At 46.0% G+C, this 23,883-nt stretch overlaps 1 protein-coding gene across 1 annotated transcript in view; it reads right to left on the reverse strand.

The window, feature by feature from the left end:
* SORL1 (sortilin related receptor 1) overlaps positions 1-12,809 on the reverse strand; it is a 156,195-nt gene extending 143,386 nt beyond the window's left edge. Inside the window, exon 1 of the mRNA XM_063943717.1 lies at positions 12,579-12,809. Coding sequence (XP_063799787.1) covers positions 12,579-12,767 — 189 coding nt within the window. The 5' untranslated portion in view covers positions 12,768-12,809. The remainder of the gene's footprint in view (positions 1-12,578) is intronic.
* Between the last annotated feature and the right edge of the window lie 11,074 nt (positions 12,810-23,883).

Raw genomic sequence — 23,883 nt, forward strand, 5'->3', positions numbered from 1 at the left:
GCCCTGCACCCATCAGTGACCGGAGTGTGAGGTGTGCATGAGGAGCAATGGCGCACAGCTGCAGTGCTGTGCGCTACCTTGTTGAAGACAGAAGTCTTCTGCCGCCGATTTTCCGGAACACTTCTTGCTTCTGGCTCTGTAAGGGGGACGGCGGCGCGGCTCCGGGACCGAACGATCGAGGTCGGGTCCTGTGTTCGATCCCTCTGGAGCTAATGGTGTCCAGTAGCCTAAGAAGCCCAAGCTACCTCCAGTCAGGTAGGTTCGCTTCTTCTCCCCTTAGTCCCTCGCTGCAGTGAGTCTGTTGCCAGCAGATCTCACTGTAAAATAAAAAACCTAAAATATACTTTCTTTCTAGGAGCTCAGGAGAGCCCCTAGTGTGCATCCAGCTCAGCCGGGAACAAGATTCTAACTGAGGTCTGGAGGAGGGTCATAGTGGGAGGAGCCAGTGCACACCAGTTAGTCTAAAGCTTTCTTTTAGTTGTGCCCAGTCTCCTGCGGAGCCGCTATTCCCCATGGTCCTTACGGAGTCCCAGCATCCACTTAGGACGTCAGAGAAAATGGGCAAACCAACGTTATCCACCTCGCCAGTGAGAGTCTGAAAGGTTCCCTGTCCTGTGTTGATCAATCTACACACAGGGCCTCGCAAGATACTCTTCTAAAGGAGCCTGCGTCTAATATCTGTGAGCCAGCTAAAGACCAGCAAGGGTTCCGGCTTCCAAAATGCCCGATGCTGCAGGTCTCGGGGAGTTACAAGCTGAAGCATCTGTCCCCTGCCGATATGCATACAGCACCACCTGTCCCCTGGGATATGACGAGGGATAGATGCTCATAAGGGTGCCAGAGCAAGTCCCGGTGATTTTTCCTAAAAATAACAATTTTAGGAAATAATCTCAGACTTGCTCTGGAGGCGTGTGAAAAAGACACATGGTGATATCTGCCTCTCATTTTCTCTCCTGCAATTGAATAGCAAAACTCAGTGCAGGGTTTTTTTCAAATAATTACTACATTATATTTTTAAAGTCCCACAAGTGTTGCGCAGCGCCGTACATACGGCACACATTATACAGGGTACACAGAACTTAACATTACAGAAAAGCTAAAACAGAGCCCAGGTAACAATCAGCAGCACAATGCTCAGTACACACTACGGCTGAGACGTAAGGAAGCAAAGCAGTAATTGGGGTACTACTAGGGGCGAGCAGCCGCTGGAAGAGATGAACGGTAACGAGCGAGAGGAGATGCGGGTACAGACAGTCGCCGAGTAGGAGAGAGCTGTAATAGAAGAGGGCTGGGAGAACAGGGAAGAAGAGGGCCCTGCTCCAAGGAGCTCACAATTAGGGAGAGGGAGGAGGTTGCAGCCCCTTCACAATAAAATAATTTGGCAATCATGGCTGTAAAATGTAAACATTCCACTGAAGACAGCATCATCTGTGTGTCACCAGCACTGGAGGACCTGGCGCCACTTTCTCCAATGATAGTCACAGCTCACAGAACGGATTGCCATGTCCTCCGCGCAGCAGTAACACTCTCCGGATATCCAGCCAGCGCCCAATGGGCGTTACGTGAAACCCCAGTTACCCTCCCCCCCCCCACCCATCATCATTGCACTGGGGATAGGTGCTGGTGTGTGTGTGTGTGTGTGTGTGTGTGTGTGTGTGTGTGTGTGTGTGTGTGTGTGTGTGTGTGTGTGTGTGTGTGTGTGTAGTCCTCGCTCGGAGGCAAGGAAACGGGAATAATTAGAATAAGAGTTTACTGCACAAGCATACCCGTTGCACTAACGGGTGTAGTATGGTATGCCAGCGGCCGGGCTCCCGGCGACCAGCATACCGGCGCCAGGATCCCGACCACCGGCATACCGACAGTGTGGCGAGTGCAAATGAGCCTCTTTCAGGCTCGCTGCGCACGCCACGCTGCAAGCGCGGTGGCGCTATTTATTCTCCCTCCAGGGGGGTCGTGGACACCCAAGAGGAAGAAAAAGTGTCGGTATGCCGGCTGTCGGAATTCCGGCGCCGGTATACTGTGCACCGGGATCCCGACAGCCGGGAAACTGAAGACCACCCGCACAAACTACTGTATTATACCCTACACATAGACCTCATTACTTCCTATCACCCCGCAACCACTGGAACCTGCACAGCTACTAGCCAATCAGAATTAGTAAGTACCACAGCTTTACCCAGTAGCTACATCTGGCCTTTTCGGTACCACTATTCAGTGAATGGGCCATGGCTTTCTGGCATTGCTATATACAGTAGTGATATAGAGTGCTAGAATACGAGGAAAGGCTTGCAAGGCTAGGCATGTTTACATTGGAAAAGAGGAGACTAAGAGGGGCTATGATCAACATCTACAAATATATAAGGGGACAATACACAGAGCTTGGGAGGGACCTGCTTTCTATAAGATCAGCACAGAGGACACGTGGTCACTCGCTTAGGTTAGAGGAGAGGAGTTTCCGCACATTGAGAAGAACATCTCTTCTTATTAATATTCAAAATTCTGCTGGAAAAGTATAGCATGCCCCACCAAGCATGGTAACGGCAGCATCCAGCTATGCTATACTGTACTTAACACCTGCACAGATCCTTGTAAAGTACAATAAGTAAGTGTTCTTTGTATAATGCTTTCACCAAGTGAACAGACTGGTTCTGAGGTGCTACACAGGTCCCTCGCTACGCAGCGCTGCAGGCCACACTACACGCAGACAGACAGGCGAGAGGTGTCCTCTCTGCAGCCACACATCCCATTATATGTACAAGATAGATTAGGACGCCATAACCTGCAAGTCAGAAAATAATCAGTAACAAAAGAACCACTCAGGACACACCATGGTGACACTGCAATACCCCAAATTCTGCACTTACTATTGGAGACATTTTTTGGAAACTACAATAAAGGGGAAAAAAATCTGTAATATTGCACAATTTAGGAAAGAGTGCAGAAACCACAGAATTAAATCCCAGGAAAGTCGCGTCATATGGTGAAAATCTGGCATTAATCACATTCTGGCATGGGAAGTCAGAGGCTGAATGCATTGGGGTGCCGCAGAGGAAAGGTATGGAACACAGTGGCAGCGACGGTTTGGTGCTAGGAAGGAATGTTTGTGTATGTGCGAGCGTGTACCTTCCTTTGTTGCTGTGGATGCACGCAGCAAGCACGTGTCATGTTCAAGGTCAACATTTAGGAAGTTAAAAGAGGTAATGAGGCTCGTCTCTCTACAAATAATTATCCAAGCTCTTACAGTGTGTCACGTTACACAGTCTATGCACCGATGCGGCTACTCTGCTGTAATCATCAACACCATTGTCTACTCTATACTGTATGTGCTGGCCTTGCCATGCCAACTTCAGTTCAGTCTCGGAGTAACAAGGCCTATCCTATACTTTCAATGGTATGTTGTTACTACACACAGGGGGTTATGCCGACCCGAACACAGCAGCGCAGGGGGGGGGGGGGGTTCGGCATGGAATTTCACAGGCGGGCCAACCAGGGACAGGCCGGGAGCTGTTTCGGTGGGCGGCTGGGTGACATCACATGCAGCTACTCCAATAAAAAAATAAAAAAAATTGCGGCCGACCCCCTCACCGTGCAGCCAGGGGTTGACCTTAAAATCGATACGTCGGGCATCGTGAGGTGGCACCACACATGCTAGGTAGGCCCCAGCATGTGAGAATATGGACGGCGGCGGGAAGCAAAATCTACGTCCATCTCTGAATAACCCCTTAAATTCCCCACCCCAGACACACACTAGATCCCAGTTTGGCAGAAACACATTCATCTTTAAGTATATTTTTGGACACAAGTGGAGAACGTAGAAACGGCACCTAGATAGGGTGCGACCGGAACCCGTGCGGTGAGCCTTCCCGCTAGCGGCGGATTACCAGGAGGGTATGTTTATGTAATTCCTCCTTTACTGTGTTTTACACTTATTATTCATTGATATTTATGGATCTGTCATTTCTATTCGCTAAGCTTTGTGACTGTCACATGAAGCCACATTTATCTTGGTACGTGTTATAAGTATTCAGGCGTCAGACAGCCTTGGTTTTCAGAATTTTACATTTTTGTAGGGAGCCGTTTGAGTTACAGTAACTGATTAAATTAGGTTGTGGCCGTAGTTTGGGATTAGTCATGGATTAACCAGGAATTTCTGAAGAGTGCCAGAGTTTTCAGGTGCAACCGGTTCCAATCCAGGGGCTGTTTTAGGCAAAGACCCAGATTAGCGCGGTTTGAAAGGCTCATTCCCAGAGTCCGACACCTGGGGGTAAATTTACTAAGATGGGAATTCTATTTAAGAAGGGATGTTGCCCATAGCAACCAATCAGATTCTACTTCTCATTTATCTAGCACCTTCTAGAAGATAATACCTGGAATCTGATTGGTTGCTATAGGCAACATCCCATCTTAAACAGAACTCCCATCTTAGTAAATATACCCCCTGGTATAACAGTCCACTCTATTCTAAACTCATTTTAACATAATATTTTCTATTAAATAGTTTATCGCTATAAAACATTTCCTCCCTTTTTTTTAGTCTGCTATAATACTCCTGCTCTGTATATACAGGCCGGATCTCTATAATTACTCTCTGCCAAAATACTATCTAAGGGAGATAATCAATTGATATATTGCGCCCGATCTCCTGAGACGGGCGATATTCAATTGTCCCCAATTATCACTCCTATCGCGCCCATAGCAGTGGGGCATAGCCACATAAAGCGGCTAAACCGACTGAAGTCCTGGGCGCGATCGTGAAAGGTCCAGTTTGGACGCCCAAACGGGTCACTTTTCACACATTTCAGCTCGCCACTGCCGGGGGTAGCGAGCTGAAATACCAGTCGGCAGAAAATTGAATAGCTGCCAGCAGGCGTTATAGGGGGCGGAAACAACTGAATTCCGCCTTATATATGTTGATGGGTACCTTAAATTAGTAACATTCATTGTCAACTTTTCCCAGTATATCTGTCGCTCTTAAAAATGAGGTTGTTTTATTTTCAAGTTATTTTCAATACTGTGTTTTATTGGGATGCAACGTAAGGGCTAGTAGCGTTTATCACACCAAGCCACCTACCTGATGAAGTAACAGTGATGAAACGCGTTGGATGGAAGCCTAATTTATCAGACTTCTCTGCAGTACGCCCGGCATACAGACAAGAGGTCCATGCTTCTAGATTCGACTGTTTACTCTGGCTCCACTGAATTCAGTGTTGGGGGGGGGGGTATCCAATTAGCAGCGATATTGCTGTTTCGTAATAACTTATCGCAAATGCGATAATCTGGCATCCTATTAGCAGCGATAAGTTGTCGGCGATAAGACTCCATAGAGGCTTATCACACATTTCTCTTCACCAGCTCAGAGCTGGAGATAAGTAGTGCAAAATCCCCGGTTTAAAAAGGTAAAAATGCCGGGGTTTAGTTCAGAATCCCTTGGACGACCCCCTGAATGACTAATTAGGGCGGCACTTAGAAGTTTTTAATTATCCAATTATGAAATCTCATTTTTGGGGGGTGAAAAAAAAATGCTAAATGTTGGAAATTGGTACAAGGTATGGGGCAGGTATATTGGGGTGTTTTAGGAGTGGGACGAGTGTTTTATGGTTGCAGGTGGGAGTAATCAGTCCGTTTCCACTTTTTTTTCTTTTTTTAACTTCCCCTAAAATGACCCAAATATATACTTATACCCACTTTTATGTACCCCAAATTTAATGAGAGCACTTATTTTACCGAAAGACACTTGCTATCATTTTTCAGCATTTAAAAAAAAATGCATAGAACAGTCATCTGACCCAATTTAATGACACCAATTGGTTCTATTCTTGCCACTAATAGACTTCTATAGTTTTCCGATATTAGTTTTGCGTTTTTGGGGGTACAGGCACATTTACCCACCTTTCCTATGCTTTTGCCGGCTAACAATTATCGTGCGAAACCCGCTATCACCGATTTGGAACAGGATAGGTGCGATAAACGGGAGTGCGCAGGGTGCGATAACCCTACTTATCGGGTGATAGGTGCGATAACATCAGCCGTGATCACGGATCGCGTTATAGCGGCTAACTGGATAACCCCCTTAGACAAACGAGCAAAAAAAAAAAAAGAGCCCTTTGGTAAAACAGTGTTGTGCTGCAGGTGGGGCAGAATTAATATGTGCAGAAAGTTTTAACGTTTGTAAAGGGGCGCGTTCTAGGGTAATTATTACAAATGAAGTATTCACAACATGCAAAAGCAGCCGGTGTTTTCCCTGCCTGAGAAATTATTGCATTTACAGCCCTTGCACTGCCACGTAGTTTATTGCAGGAGCAAAGTGGTCCTTTATTTATTTTTATTTTTTGCTGTTCCCTATATACTGTCCCTTGTTTAGTATCTATCTGCAGATGTAACACTTCAGACTTTACAGATGTTTTTGCAATTTGGAGAAACACCCTAAGATGATCGGCCCACACACAGGCTATGACTTTCCTTGCCTTACGTCTATCAGCGCGCCTCAAGATAACATGTGTATACGACATCACAGACAAGCGGCAGACATCTGCCTCTTGCTCATCGTTGTAAGTTTCTGGATAACAGGTTTCCGGATATTAGTTTCCAAGCCTGTACACACGCTGCTCGTCTACATCCAAAAGCCTGGCTAGGGATAAAGCCCAGCACTGGGGTTACAATTAAGGTTTGGCACAGAGTTAGTAGTTTGGGCAGCTGTATCCTCATCGTACATGGAACTCCATATATTCTGTTTTGTGCAGTCAGCCTGTAACTGGACAAAAGTGCTTTTCTATTAAACCTTCTGCAGCCGGCAATGGTTAGTGTTCTGCACATTTAGGTACCACCCCTGGGACTGGTAGGTTTGCTCCGTCAGAGGACATGCCAGGAGTCCTAGATATCAGAGCTATGACCCTCATTAACTATGAGCTGATCTACCTGGAGTAGCGGAGACAGCAATACACGGCTTTAGGGTTCCCACTTATCTGCGACTTTTGTTTTTGTACACAATTTTAGAGTGTAGTATGTAGTCAGACCGCACCTCACTAAAAACCCAATTCACACCTATTCACTGTTGTGCGAATTTGCAAGGCGGCCGATTATCGAGCAACTACGCATGTGTACGGATCGTAGTGTACACGCGTGAGGTCAAACTGCAAAAAAATCCAGCGTCTTTTTCGATCGCAAGTTGATTGACAGGAAGAGAACATTTGGGCGTGGTAACCAGCCATTTTCTGGGAGTGTCAGGAAAAACGCAGGCGCGCTCAAGTGTTTTCAGGGAGGGTGTGTGACGTCAGCTCCGGCCCCGATCAGCATGATTCTCATTGCACTGTAGAAGTCATTTCTGGGCTACGCACAGACTGGAAAAATAATTCGATGGTGAGCGAGTTGCAAACGGATTTGCAGCTGACCAGTGTTTGCAGAGATTTTCGCAAAGGCGTACGAAGTCTTGCACGGGGCGGGTTTTCACTGTCTGGGCGGTGACTTTTTGAGCGCAAACCTCTGCCAATTCGCAGAGGAGCGTTGAGGTCTGAATTACCCCATAAGTTTCTTCCACAGATTCCGCATTACTCATAATACCACTAGAACCTCATATCCAACAGGAATCAAGGGAAAAACGATAATTAGCTTCTCATCCATTTGCATGACTTACATTTGAAGTTTGCATTAAAAACGCACATTGGCAGAAATACCCCCAATGTCCGTGGCACTTATAGCTGGAACAGAATCAGTTTAGAGAGAGGGTTTGTCCAAAGTCTAAGATCCCACTTTAGGAAGCCATTCCTTCACCCAACGTGCACACGTCATCCCTGGCTCCGAGATGCTACATAGATATCACAAGTTATCTATAGGGTCTTGCTGTTGGCATTAATCCATAAATCCAATATTATGCAAAACAGAAGAGGGTCATTAAAAAAAAAAAAAAAAAAGTCTCTTGTTAACACAAAACCAAGGAGCCCAGCTATATGCAGCGACAACATGTGTAATACACAATTATCTACCTGCAAATCATAGGACGGGGGAAGTTAGGCTGGAAAATAATCTTTTCCCCTAGAGTAAAAGTGCCGCAGCTGAATGCATGACAATTCGCAGCTCTGTAAGATGCTCTGTGTAATTGTTACACAACAAACCTGCAGGACGTATTTTGAGTAAACCACACCCTAATGTCAAAGCGATGGCCCTAAGCCATCTCAAGAGCCTACACTGTTATTTACAGGAATCGTTTTGCTATCAGGTTCAGCTTCGCACACACACACACAAGCTCTCATGATCCTGTACATGCCGTGTGAACTTACAGTTCCGGGATTAACAAGCCAAGCGACTTTCTCACTGAGCCAGATGTAAGGTTATATCACAGTTATATCAGATGAACAGAGAGAAGATACTGATCACATGACACGAGCAGGGTGTATATACGCCATCACCAGGCACTGCACCTCCAGACACGTGGATTCAACAACAGTACAACATGGAGCCTAACAAATAAGAACACGTCGCTACAATACAATAAGTCGCTGTGAGACTTTCCGTACTTTGACGCAACATTTCAGATTGCGCTCTTCCCAGAATCCCAGACAGCAAGCAGTCTCATAATGACGAGTTTGAGTTCCGTAGCTGGAATTTTCACAGGCTACAAAATGTTCTCACAGATAAGGAGACTTGTGACTTTCGGATTCGTTAAACACTTCAAGTGCTAAGGATGAGTTGGACTTGTCCTCATCACATATGCTGGAGTAGCACTCGTCCTCAGTACTGTAGCAATTACTACCTGCGAGGAGCAAAGGAGGGACTGTACTGACGCCACCGTCCCCTCTGTAAAATGATGTGCCCCCTTAGGAGTTATTAACTGATTCAGATCACCAGGCAAATACATCCTACACTACACTTTCTGAAAATAAGGTGTGGAGGTCTAGTACCCTCATTCCATGCGGTAGGCTGTCTAGTTTTTGGAATGCAATGTTGGGCTACTATATCCCTCCCACACATTGAAATGCATATTCACAAACTCAACAACATGATCAATTTCAAGGGCACATTATATTAGAAAACCCTCAGACAGAGAATCTGGCTTTTGCTGTTTGGGAAAGGTGGATTTATGCAGAAGCTAAAACCACAAATTAATTCTTGCGGGCTAGAAAACAAAGCATACATTTGCATTTACTGCAGTTTTTGCAATCTGAAGTAGGAAGAAATAAATGGACGTTCTGGGTGGATTTTCCTTGCAGAGCGTTCTCAGAAGCAGAGAAATGGTGCTTTCTGGAAATTCAGTCTTCTTAACATAAAAGCAAGGTTTACTCCGTGTGGGTACTGGTGTAAAAGGTGCATGCACACTTGCCGAGAAAATTAGCGATGTCGCTCATTTTAACCCTTCCTGGGCGACGTTGCTCAGTTTCCCGGCAAGTGCGTATGCCCATGACAACGAGCGATGCACGGCCCCGCGGACCATTAAAGACCCTCGCTGTCGGCCTTGCAGGCAGCTCAATTTGGACTAGGTCAAACAGCTGCCTGCACGGCCCGGCCGCTGCATGACGTCACTGAGCAATATGGTCGTCATATAGCTCAGTGTGTATGCCCGGCCGCCGACCGCCCCGGGAGGAGAAACACTAGGCGACGTCGCTCATAGAGCACATCGCCTAGTGTGTACCTACCTTTAGAGTGTCAGCAGCCCAAAAAGTGCCAGAACAGGCAGAGAAAAGGTTACCCACTGCTATCAGCTCCATTACCCCGGAACATTAAAAAAAAAAAAAAAGTTCATGTATGTAGAGTGATGGGGCCTATACATCAGACACGTACTGGGGCAATTCTGCATTTTGGAAATCCTCAATTCGCAGATTTTGCCCCCAAAATGATCGGAATCGGGCAAGTCTGGGATCTGTAACATGCAGCTTTTTTGACGATTCCCCTATGAAACCGGTGTTGTCAGAACCGGGAATCAGCCCATAGAGATATGGGCAACATAAGAGTCTTATTTACCAAACAGCCCTGAAAAGACATATTTTCTACCACCATAATGATTCTTCAGGGCTATTCAACAAAAGCTTAAAAAATATAAATATTGGGCAGCGCAGTAATGCCCAGCCAGCAGCAGTGACTTACTGTATCACCACACCGCCAGGTCACACAAGCACCTGAGGTCTGGTCTCTATTCAATAAGAAAGAAAATCTGCTTTCTTAGAATTATCTCTTCTTCTTGTCCGTAACTGCTCTTGCGTTCCTGAGATGACAATAACATAGGAGTGCTGCCGATCGTGTCCTTGAATATGCGGCAACAAGCGCCCCCCACGCTCTGTATGAGGATATCACATGGGAGGACTGATAATAAAAGCAGAAGCCTTCAACGCTGGAAGATTTAGGGCTAAGTGCATTTGGTAAATAGGAGACTGCTGTTCCAGGTTTCTGCTACAGCTGGGTACACACCGTGCAATATAACCAGGCTGATCGGCCAATTCTCAGCTGCCCGGGCCGACTACTGAGCAGCACCCGGTACCGACAGTCAGTCCAAAACTAGTCAGATAGGCGCAGGAGAGCGCCCTACTCGCTATGACACCGTCGTGCAGTGCATAAATGATCCGTCAAACTGCAACAATCTCTAAGGATATTTATCATTCGGAGAGGAACAATAAGTGTGTATACAGAAAGATGCACGTTCTCTGGATCTTTCAAAAACAATAGATTTTGTGGATTGCTCCTCTTCACATTCAGGCGAGTGCCTAGCGTACGTCAAGTGACAGCGAGCAGGAGGTAATATTGCCAACTTGGCATCAGAGATGCTTGCAGCGCTTTAGACGAACAGCAACACATGGCGCTGCCCACTGACGCTGCAGACACTGCAGTAACAAACGCAAAGAAAGGGTAATACCACCCATAGCTTCTATAATACGTCACTGGCAGCAGAGGGACCAGCCGAGGAAGTTACACTGTATGCCAACCAACAACACGCACTTAGCTGTTGGCAGGAGGGTGCTTGCATTGTTATAGGAGATACCTCATCCTAAGCAGAGGAGCTCGCAATCTAATGTGCTTTCTCTGAGAGAGACACTCTTAAATCTCTCCCTGAACAAAAAAAATAAAAATGAATGACCGGACGGTAGATCTAGGGCAGTGGTTCTCACACTCGGTCCTGAGGACCCCGCACAGGTCATGTTTTCCAGGTCACCCAGGTGTATGGCCAACTGTCACATTTTACACATCCACAGGTGACCTGGAAAACACGAACTGCGTGGGGTCCTGAGATCTAGGGTGATGATGCAGCCACCTTGAGTCATGTGCCTATAGACTGTCAGCGTCACTAAAGGTGGCGTGTTCACATGACTGGGAAATATACTACTATGTACATAATCAAAATATTGTACATGGCTACAGAACAGGTTGGTGCAATAGATTAAAGGAAAAGCTTGTGTATGGCGATGCACAGATGCAGACAGGACATAACTATAAAAGTGGACACGTCTGTCTGTAAAGTAATAGTAACAATTTTTCATCACCCAAATGTAACACACCCTAATCCGCCACGCGACATCATACGTCTATTGCTACGAGTCCCAAACCCAGCAGGAAGTCCATTGGGGGACTGTGATAATCCCGGACCCCCGAGCTACACACCAGAGCAGGTGGGATACATAACGTCTGTGTTTATAGGACAAGCATTAAGGATGCGGGGTGTAAGTGATAAGGGGGTAGAACACCAAGGTGTATACAGATAGGAGACAGAATGATGCAGCAACAAGCAGTATACACACACTGAGAATACAATACTCACTATACACAGTAACGGGAAACACAGCAACTGCAATGCACTGTACAACGCAACGGCGAGGCAGACCGCAGGAGTCCCAGTATAGCAAAAAAAAAAAAATATATATATATATATATATATATATATATATATATATATACATACATACATACATACATACACATACATACATACACAAACAAACATACATACGCATACACACTGTATACTTTCCCAGCAGCAACACGTACTGACGCTATGACATCACTGCTGAGCTGCGGCTTCGTGTTACTCTGTCGCAGCCTCATCATCACTACTATATGTCCAGACACACCTGTTACTGTATCCCTGACACATCTATTCATCATGTATCCTCTCATGGGTTCTATTTGTGCGTTGTTACAGTTATAGTCTGGTTGTGTCACACCTACACACTCCCCACAGGCAGCGCCAGGCTCCTTGTGTGTACTCTGAGGTGTATACACAGTGCCAGGTACACAGCAGCCCCTGTATACGGTGATAGATAGATAGATAGATAGATAGATAGATAGATAGATAGATAGATAGATAGATAGATGCTCCTGTCATTGCATATAATGCCTGTATACATGTAGACACTGGGCCAGGCTAGGTGACAGGGTATACACAGTGCCAGGTACAGGGTCCCAGCAGCAGCAACACACATTATACACACACACTGCGCTGTGCATTCCTCCTGTCACTCTATATAACACACATATACTGTATAATTATATATATATATATATATATATATATATATATATGACACAGTGATGACACGGACAGGCTGCACGCAGTGTTCCCCGCAGCGCCCGCACCACCCCCCGCAGCAGCAGCAGCTCACCTGTCCGTACACCCGCACAGTGGGCTCGGCGCCGGGGGACTGCGGGCTCCTCTTGCTCCGGTGCTCTCCGGGTGGCGGTTGCTGTGACCCCTGTGTGCTCCCTGCGGCAGTGACCGCCACCAGCAGCCCGAGTCCGGCCAGGGAGAGCAGCAGCCGCCGCAGCCGCTCACCTCCCTCACACACCGCCATCTTCTGCTGCTGCTGCACACACGTGACCGGCCATTAACCCCCGGCACGCCGCCGCCGCCGCTCCTGCCTGCGGGAGAGACACGTGACCGCACGAGTCCCGACCATTACCTCCTTCATCTGTGTTACCCCCTCATCCCATCACTGAGCATGCCAGGGTCTACTTCATATCTCCCCAAATTACCCCACCCTGTGCAGCCCCCCATCATAGAGTACAACTGTTATACCCTAATACCCCAATTACCCCATTCTACAGATTACCCCCATCATAGCACTGTTATACCCTAATACTCCAATTACCCCATTATACAGATTACCCTCATCATAGCACTGTTATACCCTAATACTCCAATTACCCCATTCTACAGATTACCCTCATCATAGCACTGTTATACCCTAATACTCCAATTACCCCATTCTACAGATTACCCTCCTCATAGCAGTTATACCCTAATACTCCAATTACCCCATTATACAGATTACCCCCATCATAGCACTGTTATACCCTAATACTCAAATTACCCCATTATACAGATTACCCTCCTCATAGCACTGTTATACCCTAATACCCCAATTACCCCATTATACAGATTACCCTCATCATAGCACTGTTATACCCTAATACTCCAATTACCCCATTATACAGATTACCCTCATCATAGCACTGTTATACCCTAATACCCCAGTTACCCCATTCTACAGATTACCCCCATCATAGCACTGTTATACCCTAATACTCCAATTACCCCATTATACAGATTACCCTCATCATAGCACTGTTATACCCTAATACCCCAATTACCCCAATCTACAGATTACCCCCATCATAGCACTGTTATACCCTAATACTCCAATTACCCCATTATACAGATTACCCTCATCATAGCACTGTTATACCCTAATACTCCAATTACCCCATTATACAGATTACCCTAATCATAGCACTGTTATACCCTAATACTCCAATTACCCCATTATACAGATTACCCTCATCATAGCACTGTTATACCCTAATACTCCAATTACTCCATTATACAGATTACCCCCATCATAGCACTGTTATACCCTAATACTCAAATTACCCCATTATACAGATTACCCTCCTCATAGCACTGTTATACCCTAATACTCCAATTACCCCATTATACAGATTACCCTCATCATAGCACTGTTATACCCTAATACCCCAGTTACCCCATTCTACAGATTACCCCCATCATAGCACTGTTATACCCTAATACTCCAATTACCCCATTATACAGATTACCCTCATCATAGCACTGTTATACCCTAATACCCCAATTACCCCAATCTACAGATTACCCCCATCATAGCACTGTTATACCCTAATACTCCAATTACCCCATTATACAGATTACCCTCATCATAGCACTGTTACACCCTAATACTCCAATTACCCCATTATACAGATTACCCTCATCATAGCACTGTTATACCCTAATACCCCAATTACCCCATTATACAGATTACCCTCATCATAGCACTGTTATACCCTAATACTCCAATTACCCCATTATACAGATTACCCTCATCATAGCACTGTTATACCCTAATACCCCAATTACCCCATTATACAGATTACCCTCATCATAGCACTGTTATACCCTAATACTCCAATTACCCCATTATACAGATTACCCTCATCATAGCACTGTTATACCCTAATACCCCAATTACCCCATTATACAGATTACCCTCATCATAGCACTGTTATACCCTAACACTCCAATTACCCCATTATACAGATTACCCTCATCATAGCACTGTTATACCCTAATACTCCAATTACCCCATTATACAGATTACCCTTATCATAGTACTGTTATACCCTAATACTCCAATTACCCCATTATACAGATTACCCTCATCATAGCACTGTTACACCCTAATACTCCAATTATCCCATTATACAGATTACCCTCATCATAGCACTGTTATACCCTAATACCCCAATTACCCCACTACACAGATTACCCCATCATAGCACTGTTATATACCCTAATACTCCAATTACCCCACTACACAGATTACCCCATCATAGCACTGTTATATACCCTAATACTCCAATCACCCCATTATACAGAATCCCCCATCATAGCACTATTATACCCTAATACTCCAATTACCCCATTCTACAGATTACCCTCATCATAGCACTGTTATACCCTAATACTCCAATTACCCCATTATACAGATTACCCCATCATAGCACTATTATACCCTAATACTCCAATTACCCCACTACACAGATTACCCCCATCATAGCACTGTTATATACCCTAATACTCCAATTACCCCATTATACAGATTACCCCATCATAGCACTATTATACCCTAATACTCCAATTACCCCACTACACAGATTACCCCATCATAGCACTGTTACACCATAAATGCTCCAAATTACCCCACTACACAGATTACCCCATCATAGCACTGTTACACCCTAAATGCTCCAAATTACCCCACTAAACAGATTACCCCATCATAGCCCTGTTACACCCTAAATGCTCCAAATTACCCCACTACACATATTACCCTCATCATAGCATTGTTATACCCTAATACCCCAATTCCCCCACTACACACATTACCCCCCATCATATCACTGTTATATACCCTAATACCCCAGTTACCCCATTCTACAGATTACCCCATCATAGCACTGTTATACCATAATACTCCAATTACCCCACTACACAGATTACCCCATCATACCATTTTATACCCTAATACCCCAGTTACCCCATTCTACAGATTACCCTCATCATAGCAATGTTATACTCTAATACTCCAATTACCCCACTACACAAATTACCCCATCATAGCCCTGTTACACCCTAAATGCTCCAAATTACCCCACTACACAGATTACCCCATCATAGCCCTGTTACACCCTAAATGCTCCAAATTACCCCACTACACTGATTAACCCCATCATAGCACTGTTACACCCTAAATGCTCCAAATTACCCCACTACACAGATTACCCCATCATAACCCTGTTACACCCTAAATGCTCCAAATTACCCCACTACACAGATTACCCCATCATAGCACTGTTACACCCTAAATGCTCCAAATTACCCCACTACACAGATTACCCTCCATCGTACCATGTTATACCCTAATACTCCAGTTAACCGACTACACATATTACTCCCATAATAGCACTATTACACCCTAAATGCTCCAAATAACGCCACTACACAGATTGCCCCATCATAGCACTATTACACCCTAAATACTCTAAATTACCCCACTACACAGATTACCCCATCATACCATGTTATACCCTAATGCTCCAGTTACCCGACTACACAGATTACCCCCATCATAGCACTTTTACGCCCTAAATTCTCCAAATTACCCCATTACACAGATTACCCCCATCATAGCACTGTTAACCCTAAATGCTCCAAATTACCCCACTACACAGATTACCCCCATCATAGCACTGTTATACCCTAAATGCTCCAATTACCCCACTACACAGAATACCCCATCATACCACTAATACTAATACTCCAGTTACCCGACTACACAGATTACCCCCAACATAACACTTTTACACCCTAAATTCTCCAAATTATCCCACTACACAGATTGCCCCCATCATAGCACTGTTACACCCTAAATGTCCAAATTACACCCAACATACCATGTTATACCCTAATACTCCAGTTACCCGACTACACAGATTACCCCCATTATAGCACTGTTATACCTTAATACTGAAGTTACCTGACTACACAGATTACCCCATCATAGCACTGTTACACCCTAAATGCTCCAAATTACCCCACTACATAGATTACCCCATCATAGCACTGTTACACCCTAAATGCTCCAAATTACCCCACTACACAGATTACCACCCATCAGAGCAATGTTATACCCTAAATGCTCCAAATTACCCCACTACACAGAATACCCCCATCATAGCACTGTTATACCCTAATACTCCAGTTACCCGACTACACAGATTACCCCCATCATAGCACTGTTACACCCTAAATGCTCCAAACTACCCCACTACACAGATTACTCCATCGTAGCACTGTTACACCCTAAATTCTCCAAATTATCCCATTACACAGATTACCCCATCATAGCTCTGTTGCACCCTAAATGCTCCAAATTACCCCACTACACAGATTACCCCATTCTATCACTGTTACACCCTAAATGCTCCAAATTATCCCATTACACAGATTACCCCATCATAGCACTGTTATACCCTAAATTCTCCATAGTACCCCACTGCACAGATTACCTCATCATAGCACTGTTACACCCTAAATGCTCGAATTACCCTACTACACACACTGCCCCATCATACCATGTTATACCCTAAATGCTCTAAATTACCTCACTACACAGATTATTCCCCATCATAGCCCTGTTACACCCTAAATGCTCCAAATTACCCCACTACTCAGATTACCCCATCATAGCACTGTTACACTCTAAATGTTCCAATTACCCCACTACACACACTGCCTTCATCATACCATGTTATACCCTAAATGCTCAAATTACTCCACTACAACAAGATTACCTCCCATCATAGCCCTGTTACACCTAAAATTCTCCAAATTACCCCACTACACAGATTACCCCCAATAATATGTTGTACCCTAAATGCTCCAAATTACCCCACTACACAGATTACCCCCATGTTTGCCCTGTTACACCCTAAATGCTCCAAATTACCCCACTACACAGATTACCTCCCATCATAGCACTGTTATACCCTAAATGCTCCAAATTAGTCCACTACACAGATTACCCCCGATCATAGCTCTTTTACACCCTAAATGCTCCATATTACCCTACTGAACACACTGCCCCCATCATACCATGTTATACCCTAAATGCTCTAATTTACCCCACTACACAGATTATTCCCCCTCATAGCCCTGTTACACCCTAAATGCTCCAAATTACCCCACTACACAGATTTACCCCATCATACCATGGTATACCCTAAATGCTCAAATTACCCCACTACACAGATTACCTCTCATCATAGCACTATTATACCCTAAATGCTCCAAATTACCCCCACTACACAGATTACCCCCATCATACCATGGTATACCCTAAATGCGCCAAATTACTCCACTACACAGATTACCCCCGATCATAGCTCTTTTACACCCTAAATGCTCCAAATTACCCTACTGCACACACTGCCACCATCATACCATGTTATACCCTAAATGTTCTAAATTACCCCACTACACAGATTATTCCCCCTCATAGCCCTGTTACACCCTAAATGCTCCAAATTACCCCACTACTCAGATTACCCCATCATAGCACTGTTACACTCTAAATGCTCCAATTACCCCACTACATACACTACCCCATCATACCATGTTATACCCTAAATGCTCCAAATTACCCCACTACACACACTGCCCTCATCATACCATGTTATACCCTAAATGCTCCAAATTACCCCACTACACAGATTACCCCATCATAGCACTGTTACACCCTAAATGCTCCAATTACCCCACTACACAGATTACCCTCATCATAGCACTGTTATACCCTAAATGCTCTAAATTACCCCACTACTCACACTGCCCTCATCATACCATGTTATACCCTAAATGCTCCAAATTACCCCACTACACACACTGCCCTCATCATACCATGTTATACCCTAAATGCTCCAAATTACCCCACTACACAGATTACCCCATCATAGCACTGTTACACCCTAAATGCTCCAATTACCCCACTACACAGATTACCCTCATCATAGCACTGTTATACCCTAAATGCTCCAAATTACCCCACTACTCACACTGCCCTCATCATACCATGTTATACCCTAAATGCTCCAAATTACCCCACTACACACACTGCCCTCATCATACCATGTTACCTGACTACACAGATTACCCCATCATAGCACTGTTACACCCTAAATGCTCCAAATTACCCCACTACATAGATTACCCCATCATAGCACTGTTACTCCCTAAATGCTCCAATTACCCCACTACACAGATTACTCCCCATCATACCATTGTATACCCTAAATGCTCAAATTACCCCACTACACAGATTACCTCCCATCATAGCCCTGTTACACCCTAAATTCTCCAAATTACCCCACTACACAGATTACCTCCCATCATATCACTGTTATACCCTAAATGCTCCAAATTACTCCACTACACAGATTACCCCCATCATAGCTCTTTTACACCCTAAATGCTCCAAATTACCCCACTACACACACTGCCCTCATCATACCATATTATACACTAAATGCTCCAAATTACTCCACTACACAGATTACCCCCATCATAGCCCTGTTACACCCTAAATGCTCCAAATTACCCCACTACACAGATTACCTCCCATCATAGCCCTGTTACACCCTAAATTCTCCAAATTACCCCACTACACAGATTGGGGGTAATTCTGAGTTGATCGCAGCAGGATTTTTGTTAGCAGTTGGGCAAAACCATGGCCCTCATTCCGAGTTGTTCGCTCGCTAGCTGCTTTTAGCAGCTTTGCACACGCCTTGCCGCCGCCCTCTGGGAGTGAATCTTAGCTTTGCAGAATAGCGAACGAAAGATTAGCAGAATTGCGAATAGAATAGCAATCAGAAATTTCTTTGCAGTTTCCGAGTAGCTCGAGGCGCGGTGCGAACATTGCGCATGCGCAGTTTGCGGAAAATCGCTACGATGCGAAGAAAAATAACGAGCGAACAACTCGGAATGAGGGCCCATGTGCACTGCAGGGGAGGCAGATATAACATGTGCAGAGAGAGTTAGATTTGGGTAGGTTATTTTGTTTCTGTGCAGGGTAAATACTGGCTGCTTTATTTTTACACTGCAATTTAGATTGCAGATTGAACACACCACACCCAAATCTAACTCTCTTTGCACATGTTATATCTGCCTCCCCTGCAGTGCACATGGTTTTGCCCAACTGCTAACAAAAATCCTGCTGCAATCAACTCAGACTTACCCCCAGATTACCCCCAATACTATGTTGTACCCTAAATGCTCCAAATTACCTCACTACACAGATTACCCACCATCATAGCCCTGTTGCACCCTAAATGCTCCAAATTACCCCACTACACAGAATACGCCCCAACATAGCCCTGTTACACCCTAAATACTCCCATCACCCGACTACACAGATTACCCACATCATAGCACTGTTACACCCTACATACTACAATTACCTCACTTCACAGTTTATTCTCCATTTTAGCCTCTCCAAATTACCCCACTACACAGATTATCCCCTCATCATATCCTCTCCAAAGTACCCCAATCCACAGATTATCTCTCATTTTAGCAACTACCCCACTACACAGAGTATCCCTTTCTCCGGCAGGGTCCACAGGCTATCCACAGGATAACAATGGGATTGTCACACGCCAGGGGCAGCGGCCGCCGCGCTTACCCCTGCGTGCCCGCTGGTCCTCCTGGCGGTCCCCGCCTCCGGTGGTCGCCGGGTCCCGGCGTCTGGCTGGCGCTGTTCCCGGCGGTTCCCCGGAGTGTGGGCGCCGCCATTGCACCCGGCGATCACGTGGGTGGTGGGCGGGTGACGTCACTGGCTCCCCTCCACCAATCAGAGGAAGGCGGGGAATTCAAAGGTGGACGCCAGATAGAGCCCGGCGCCTGAGTATCGTCTCTTCTTGGAAGTGAACCTCAGTGCTCCGTTGTGCAGTGTGGCTCTCTGCCTCACAGTCTCCAGTGCTTCCAGCATTCAGCGTGTTCCTCTGTCTCACAGTCTCCAGTGCTTCTAGCATTCAGCGTGTTCCTCTGTCTCACAGTCTCCAGTGCTTCCAGCATTCAGCGTGTTCCTCTGTCTCACAGTCTCCAGTGCTTCCAGCATTCAGCGTGTTCCTCTGTCTCACAGTCTCCAGTGCTTCCAGCATTCAGCGTGTTCCTCTGCCTTACAGTCTCCAGTGCTTCCAGCATTCAGCGTGTTCCTCTGACTTACAGTCTCTAGTGCTTCCAGCATTCAGCGTGTCCTTCTCCCCTACAGTCTACAGTACTTCCGACATCCAGTGTGACTCTCCGCTGTACAAACTCCAGTGCACTTAGTGTGCTTCAGCATCGCTCACAAGTTTCTCACCACACAGTGTGCTTCAGCATCGCTCACAAGTTTCTCACCACTCAGTGTGCTTCAGCATCACTCACAAGTTCTCACCACTCCGAGTGCTTCAGCATCACTCACAAGTTTCTCACCACTCAGTGTGCTTCAGCATCGCTCACAAGTTTCTCACCACTCAGTGTGCTTCAGCATCGCTCACAAGTTTCTCACCACTCAGTGTGCTTCAGCATCGCTCACAAGTTTCTCACCACACAGTGTGCTTCAGCGTCGCTCACAAGTTTCTCACCACTCAGTGTGCTTCAGCATCGCTCACAAGTTTCTCACCACTCAGTGTGCTTCAGCATCGCTCACAAGTTTCTCACTACACAGTGTGCTTCAGCATCGCTCACAAGTTTCTCACCACTCAGTGTGCTTCAGCATCGCTCACAAGTTCTCACCACTCCGAGTGCTTCAGCATTTGCCCGCAAATCTTCCATCATTCAGTGCGTTCCAGCATTGCTCTCAACTCCCCTTTAATAGGTGATTCTTCAGCATCATTCTCGAACTCCAGTTGCCGTTTTGGTCCTGCATGAGGAAGACCTATATCCGGCCGTCCCTACTCCGGCCCAGCTGCGGTTCCTCTTCCCGACCATCGGAAGAACCCGCGAGTTCTCAACTCTCTCAATCCAGGTCAGTGATAGTATACTCAGGCCACATGGACCCGGGGGATCGGAACACAGAGTCATGCGCCATCCAAAATTTGGCTTCCCGAGTTCAGAGTCAAGAGGCGGCACAGGGCCAAGTGATGCAGTATCTCCAGGAATTGTCCGGCCGTCTGGATCAAATTCAAGCATCTCTGGCTTCAGTTGTTCCGGCTCCTGTTCCTGTACCCTCCCGCTATAATGGGAATCCAAAGAATTGCCACGGTTTTCTAAACCAGTGCGAGGTGCACTTTGAACTTCTTTCACACAATTTCGCCACGGATCGGTCTAAAGTGGCTTATATTATTTCCTTGCTAGAAGGTTCAGCGTTGGATTGGGTGTCTCCGTTATGGGAACGATCTGATCCATTGGTTTCCAATTACACCAATTTCATTGCGTCCTTCTGAAGAATCTTCGACGAGCCCGGCAGGGCGACCGCCGCTTCCTCTGATTTGCTTCGTCTTCGTCAGGGCTCCCGTTCTGTGGGTCAGTACGTTGTTCATTTCTAGACCATTGCCTCAGAACTACGCTGGAATAATGATGCTCTCAGGGCCGCCTTCTGGAACGGGCTCTCTGACCGTCTGAAGGACGAGCTGGTCACTAGGGATCTGCCGGATCCACTAGAAGAGTTGATCTCACTCTGCGTCAAGGTGGACCTCCGCATGCAGGAGCGTGGTGGTGAACGTAGTCGGTCGGATCGGTCCAGGTTTCGGCTTCCTCCTCCTAGGCAAGCGGCTGTACCGTGTCCGGACGAACCCATGCAAATTAACCGATCTCGACTGTCTCCGGAGGAACGACAGCGCCATCGTGAGGGTAAACTTTGCCTTTACTGTGGAGCCGCAGATCACTTTATCAAGTTCTGTAAATCCCGTCCGGGAAACGGGCAGGCCTAGCTTGTTCTGGAGGAGTCAAGTTGGGGGTCACAACCAAATCTTCTCCGACTGTGGATTGTCTACTCTCCGTGTCTCTGTTTTCCGAGTCAGTTGCCAAACCTCTTAATGCCCTACTGGACTCTGGGGCTGCAGGGAATTTTGTTTCTCTTTCTTGTGTTCAGAGGCTGGGTTTAAAGCTGCAGCCTATCAAACGACCTATTACGTTGACTGCTATCAACGGTACCAAAATAACCAATGGTCTTATTACAAGTCTCACAAAGCCCATCAAGCTACAGGTCGGAGCTCTACATCAAGAGCGTTTGGAGTTCCTCGTGATTCCAGAGATGCCCCACGATCTTGTCCTGGGGTTGCCTTGGCTCAAAACTCATAACCCTCACGTCGACTGGAAGTCATCGCAAATATTGTCCTGGAGTTCGTTTTGTCACTCTAGTTGCATCACACCCGTTTATCCGATCCGTGCATCTTCCAGGTCGGATGAAGAACTCATTCCGGAGACCTATCGGGAGTTCGCAGATGTCTTCTCTGAACAGGCGGCTGATCAGTTACCACCCCATAGACCCTGGGACTGTCCCATTGAGCTTATCCCAGGGAAGATGCCACTCCGGGGTCGCACGTATCCTTTATCACTACCTGAGACCCAGGCTATGTCGGAATATATTAAGTCTAATCTTCTTAAAGGGTTCATCCGTCCCTCTACCTCCCCGGCTGTAGCGGGTTTCTTCTTCGTGAAGAAGAAGGACGGGGGGTTAAGACCATGTATCGATTATCGTGGCTTAAACGATTTCACCATTAAGAATAAATATCCTTTGCCACTAATCACGGAGCTATTTGATAGGGTTCGTGGAGCCCACGTTTTTACGAAGCTCGACTTGAGAGGAGCCTATAATCTTATACGCATCCGACAGGGGGACGAATGGAAGACTGCCTTCAATACCAGGGACGGGCATTACGAATATCTGGTAATGCCGTTCGGCCTCAGTAATGCTCCTGCCGTTTTCCAGGGATTCGTAAACGAAATCTTCCGAGATATGTTATACCAAAGTGTAGTGGTGTATTTGGATGACATTCTGATATTTTCCAAGAATCTTGCGGAGAACAGAGTACAGGTCAAAAAGGTACTTTCCCGTCTACGAAGGAATCGTCTCTACGGCAAAATTTCCAAATGTACCTTTGAGGTCCTTTCAATTCCGTTTCTCGGTTGTGTCATCTCAGGTACGGAGCTTCGCATGGATCCGGAAAAACTCACGCCCATTCGGGATTGGACTCAGCCTCTCTTTCTGAAAGCAGTGTAAAGATTCCTGGGCTTTGCAAATTACTACAGAAAATTCATTAAGGGATTCTCCACCATTGTTGCACCCATTACTGCATTGACAAAAAAGGGGTCCGATCCAAGTCTGTGGTCTTCCGAAGCCATAGTAGCGT

Source organism: Pseudophryne corroboree, chromosome 10, assembly GCF_028390025.1.
Source record: "Pseudophryne corroboree isolate aPseCor3 chromosome 10, aPseCor3.hap2, whole genome shotgun sequence".
Taxonomy (NCBI): domain Eukaryota; kingdom Metazoa; phylum Chordata; class Amphibia; order Anura; family Myobatrachidae; genus Pseudophryne; species Pseudophryne corroboree.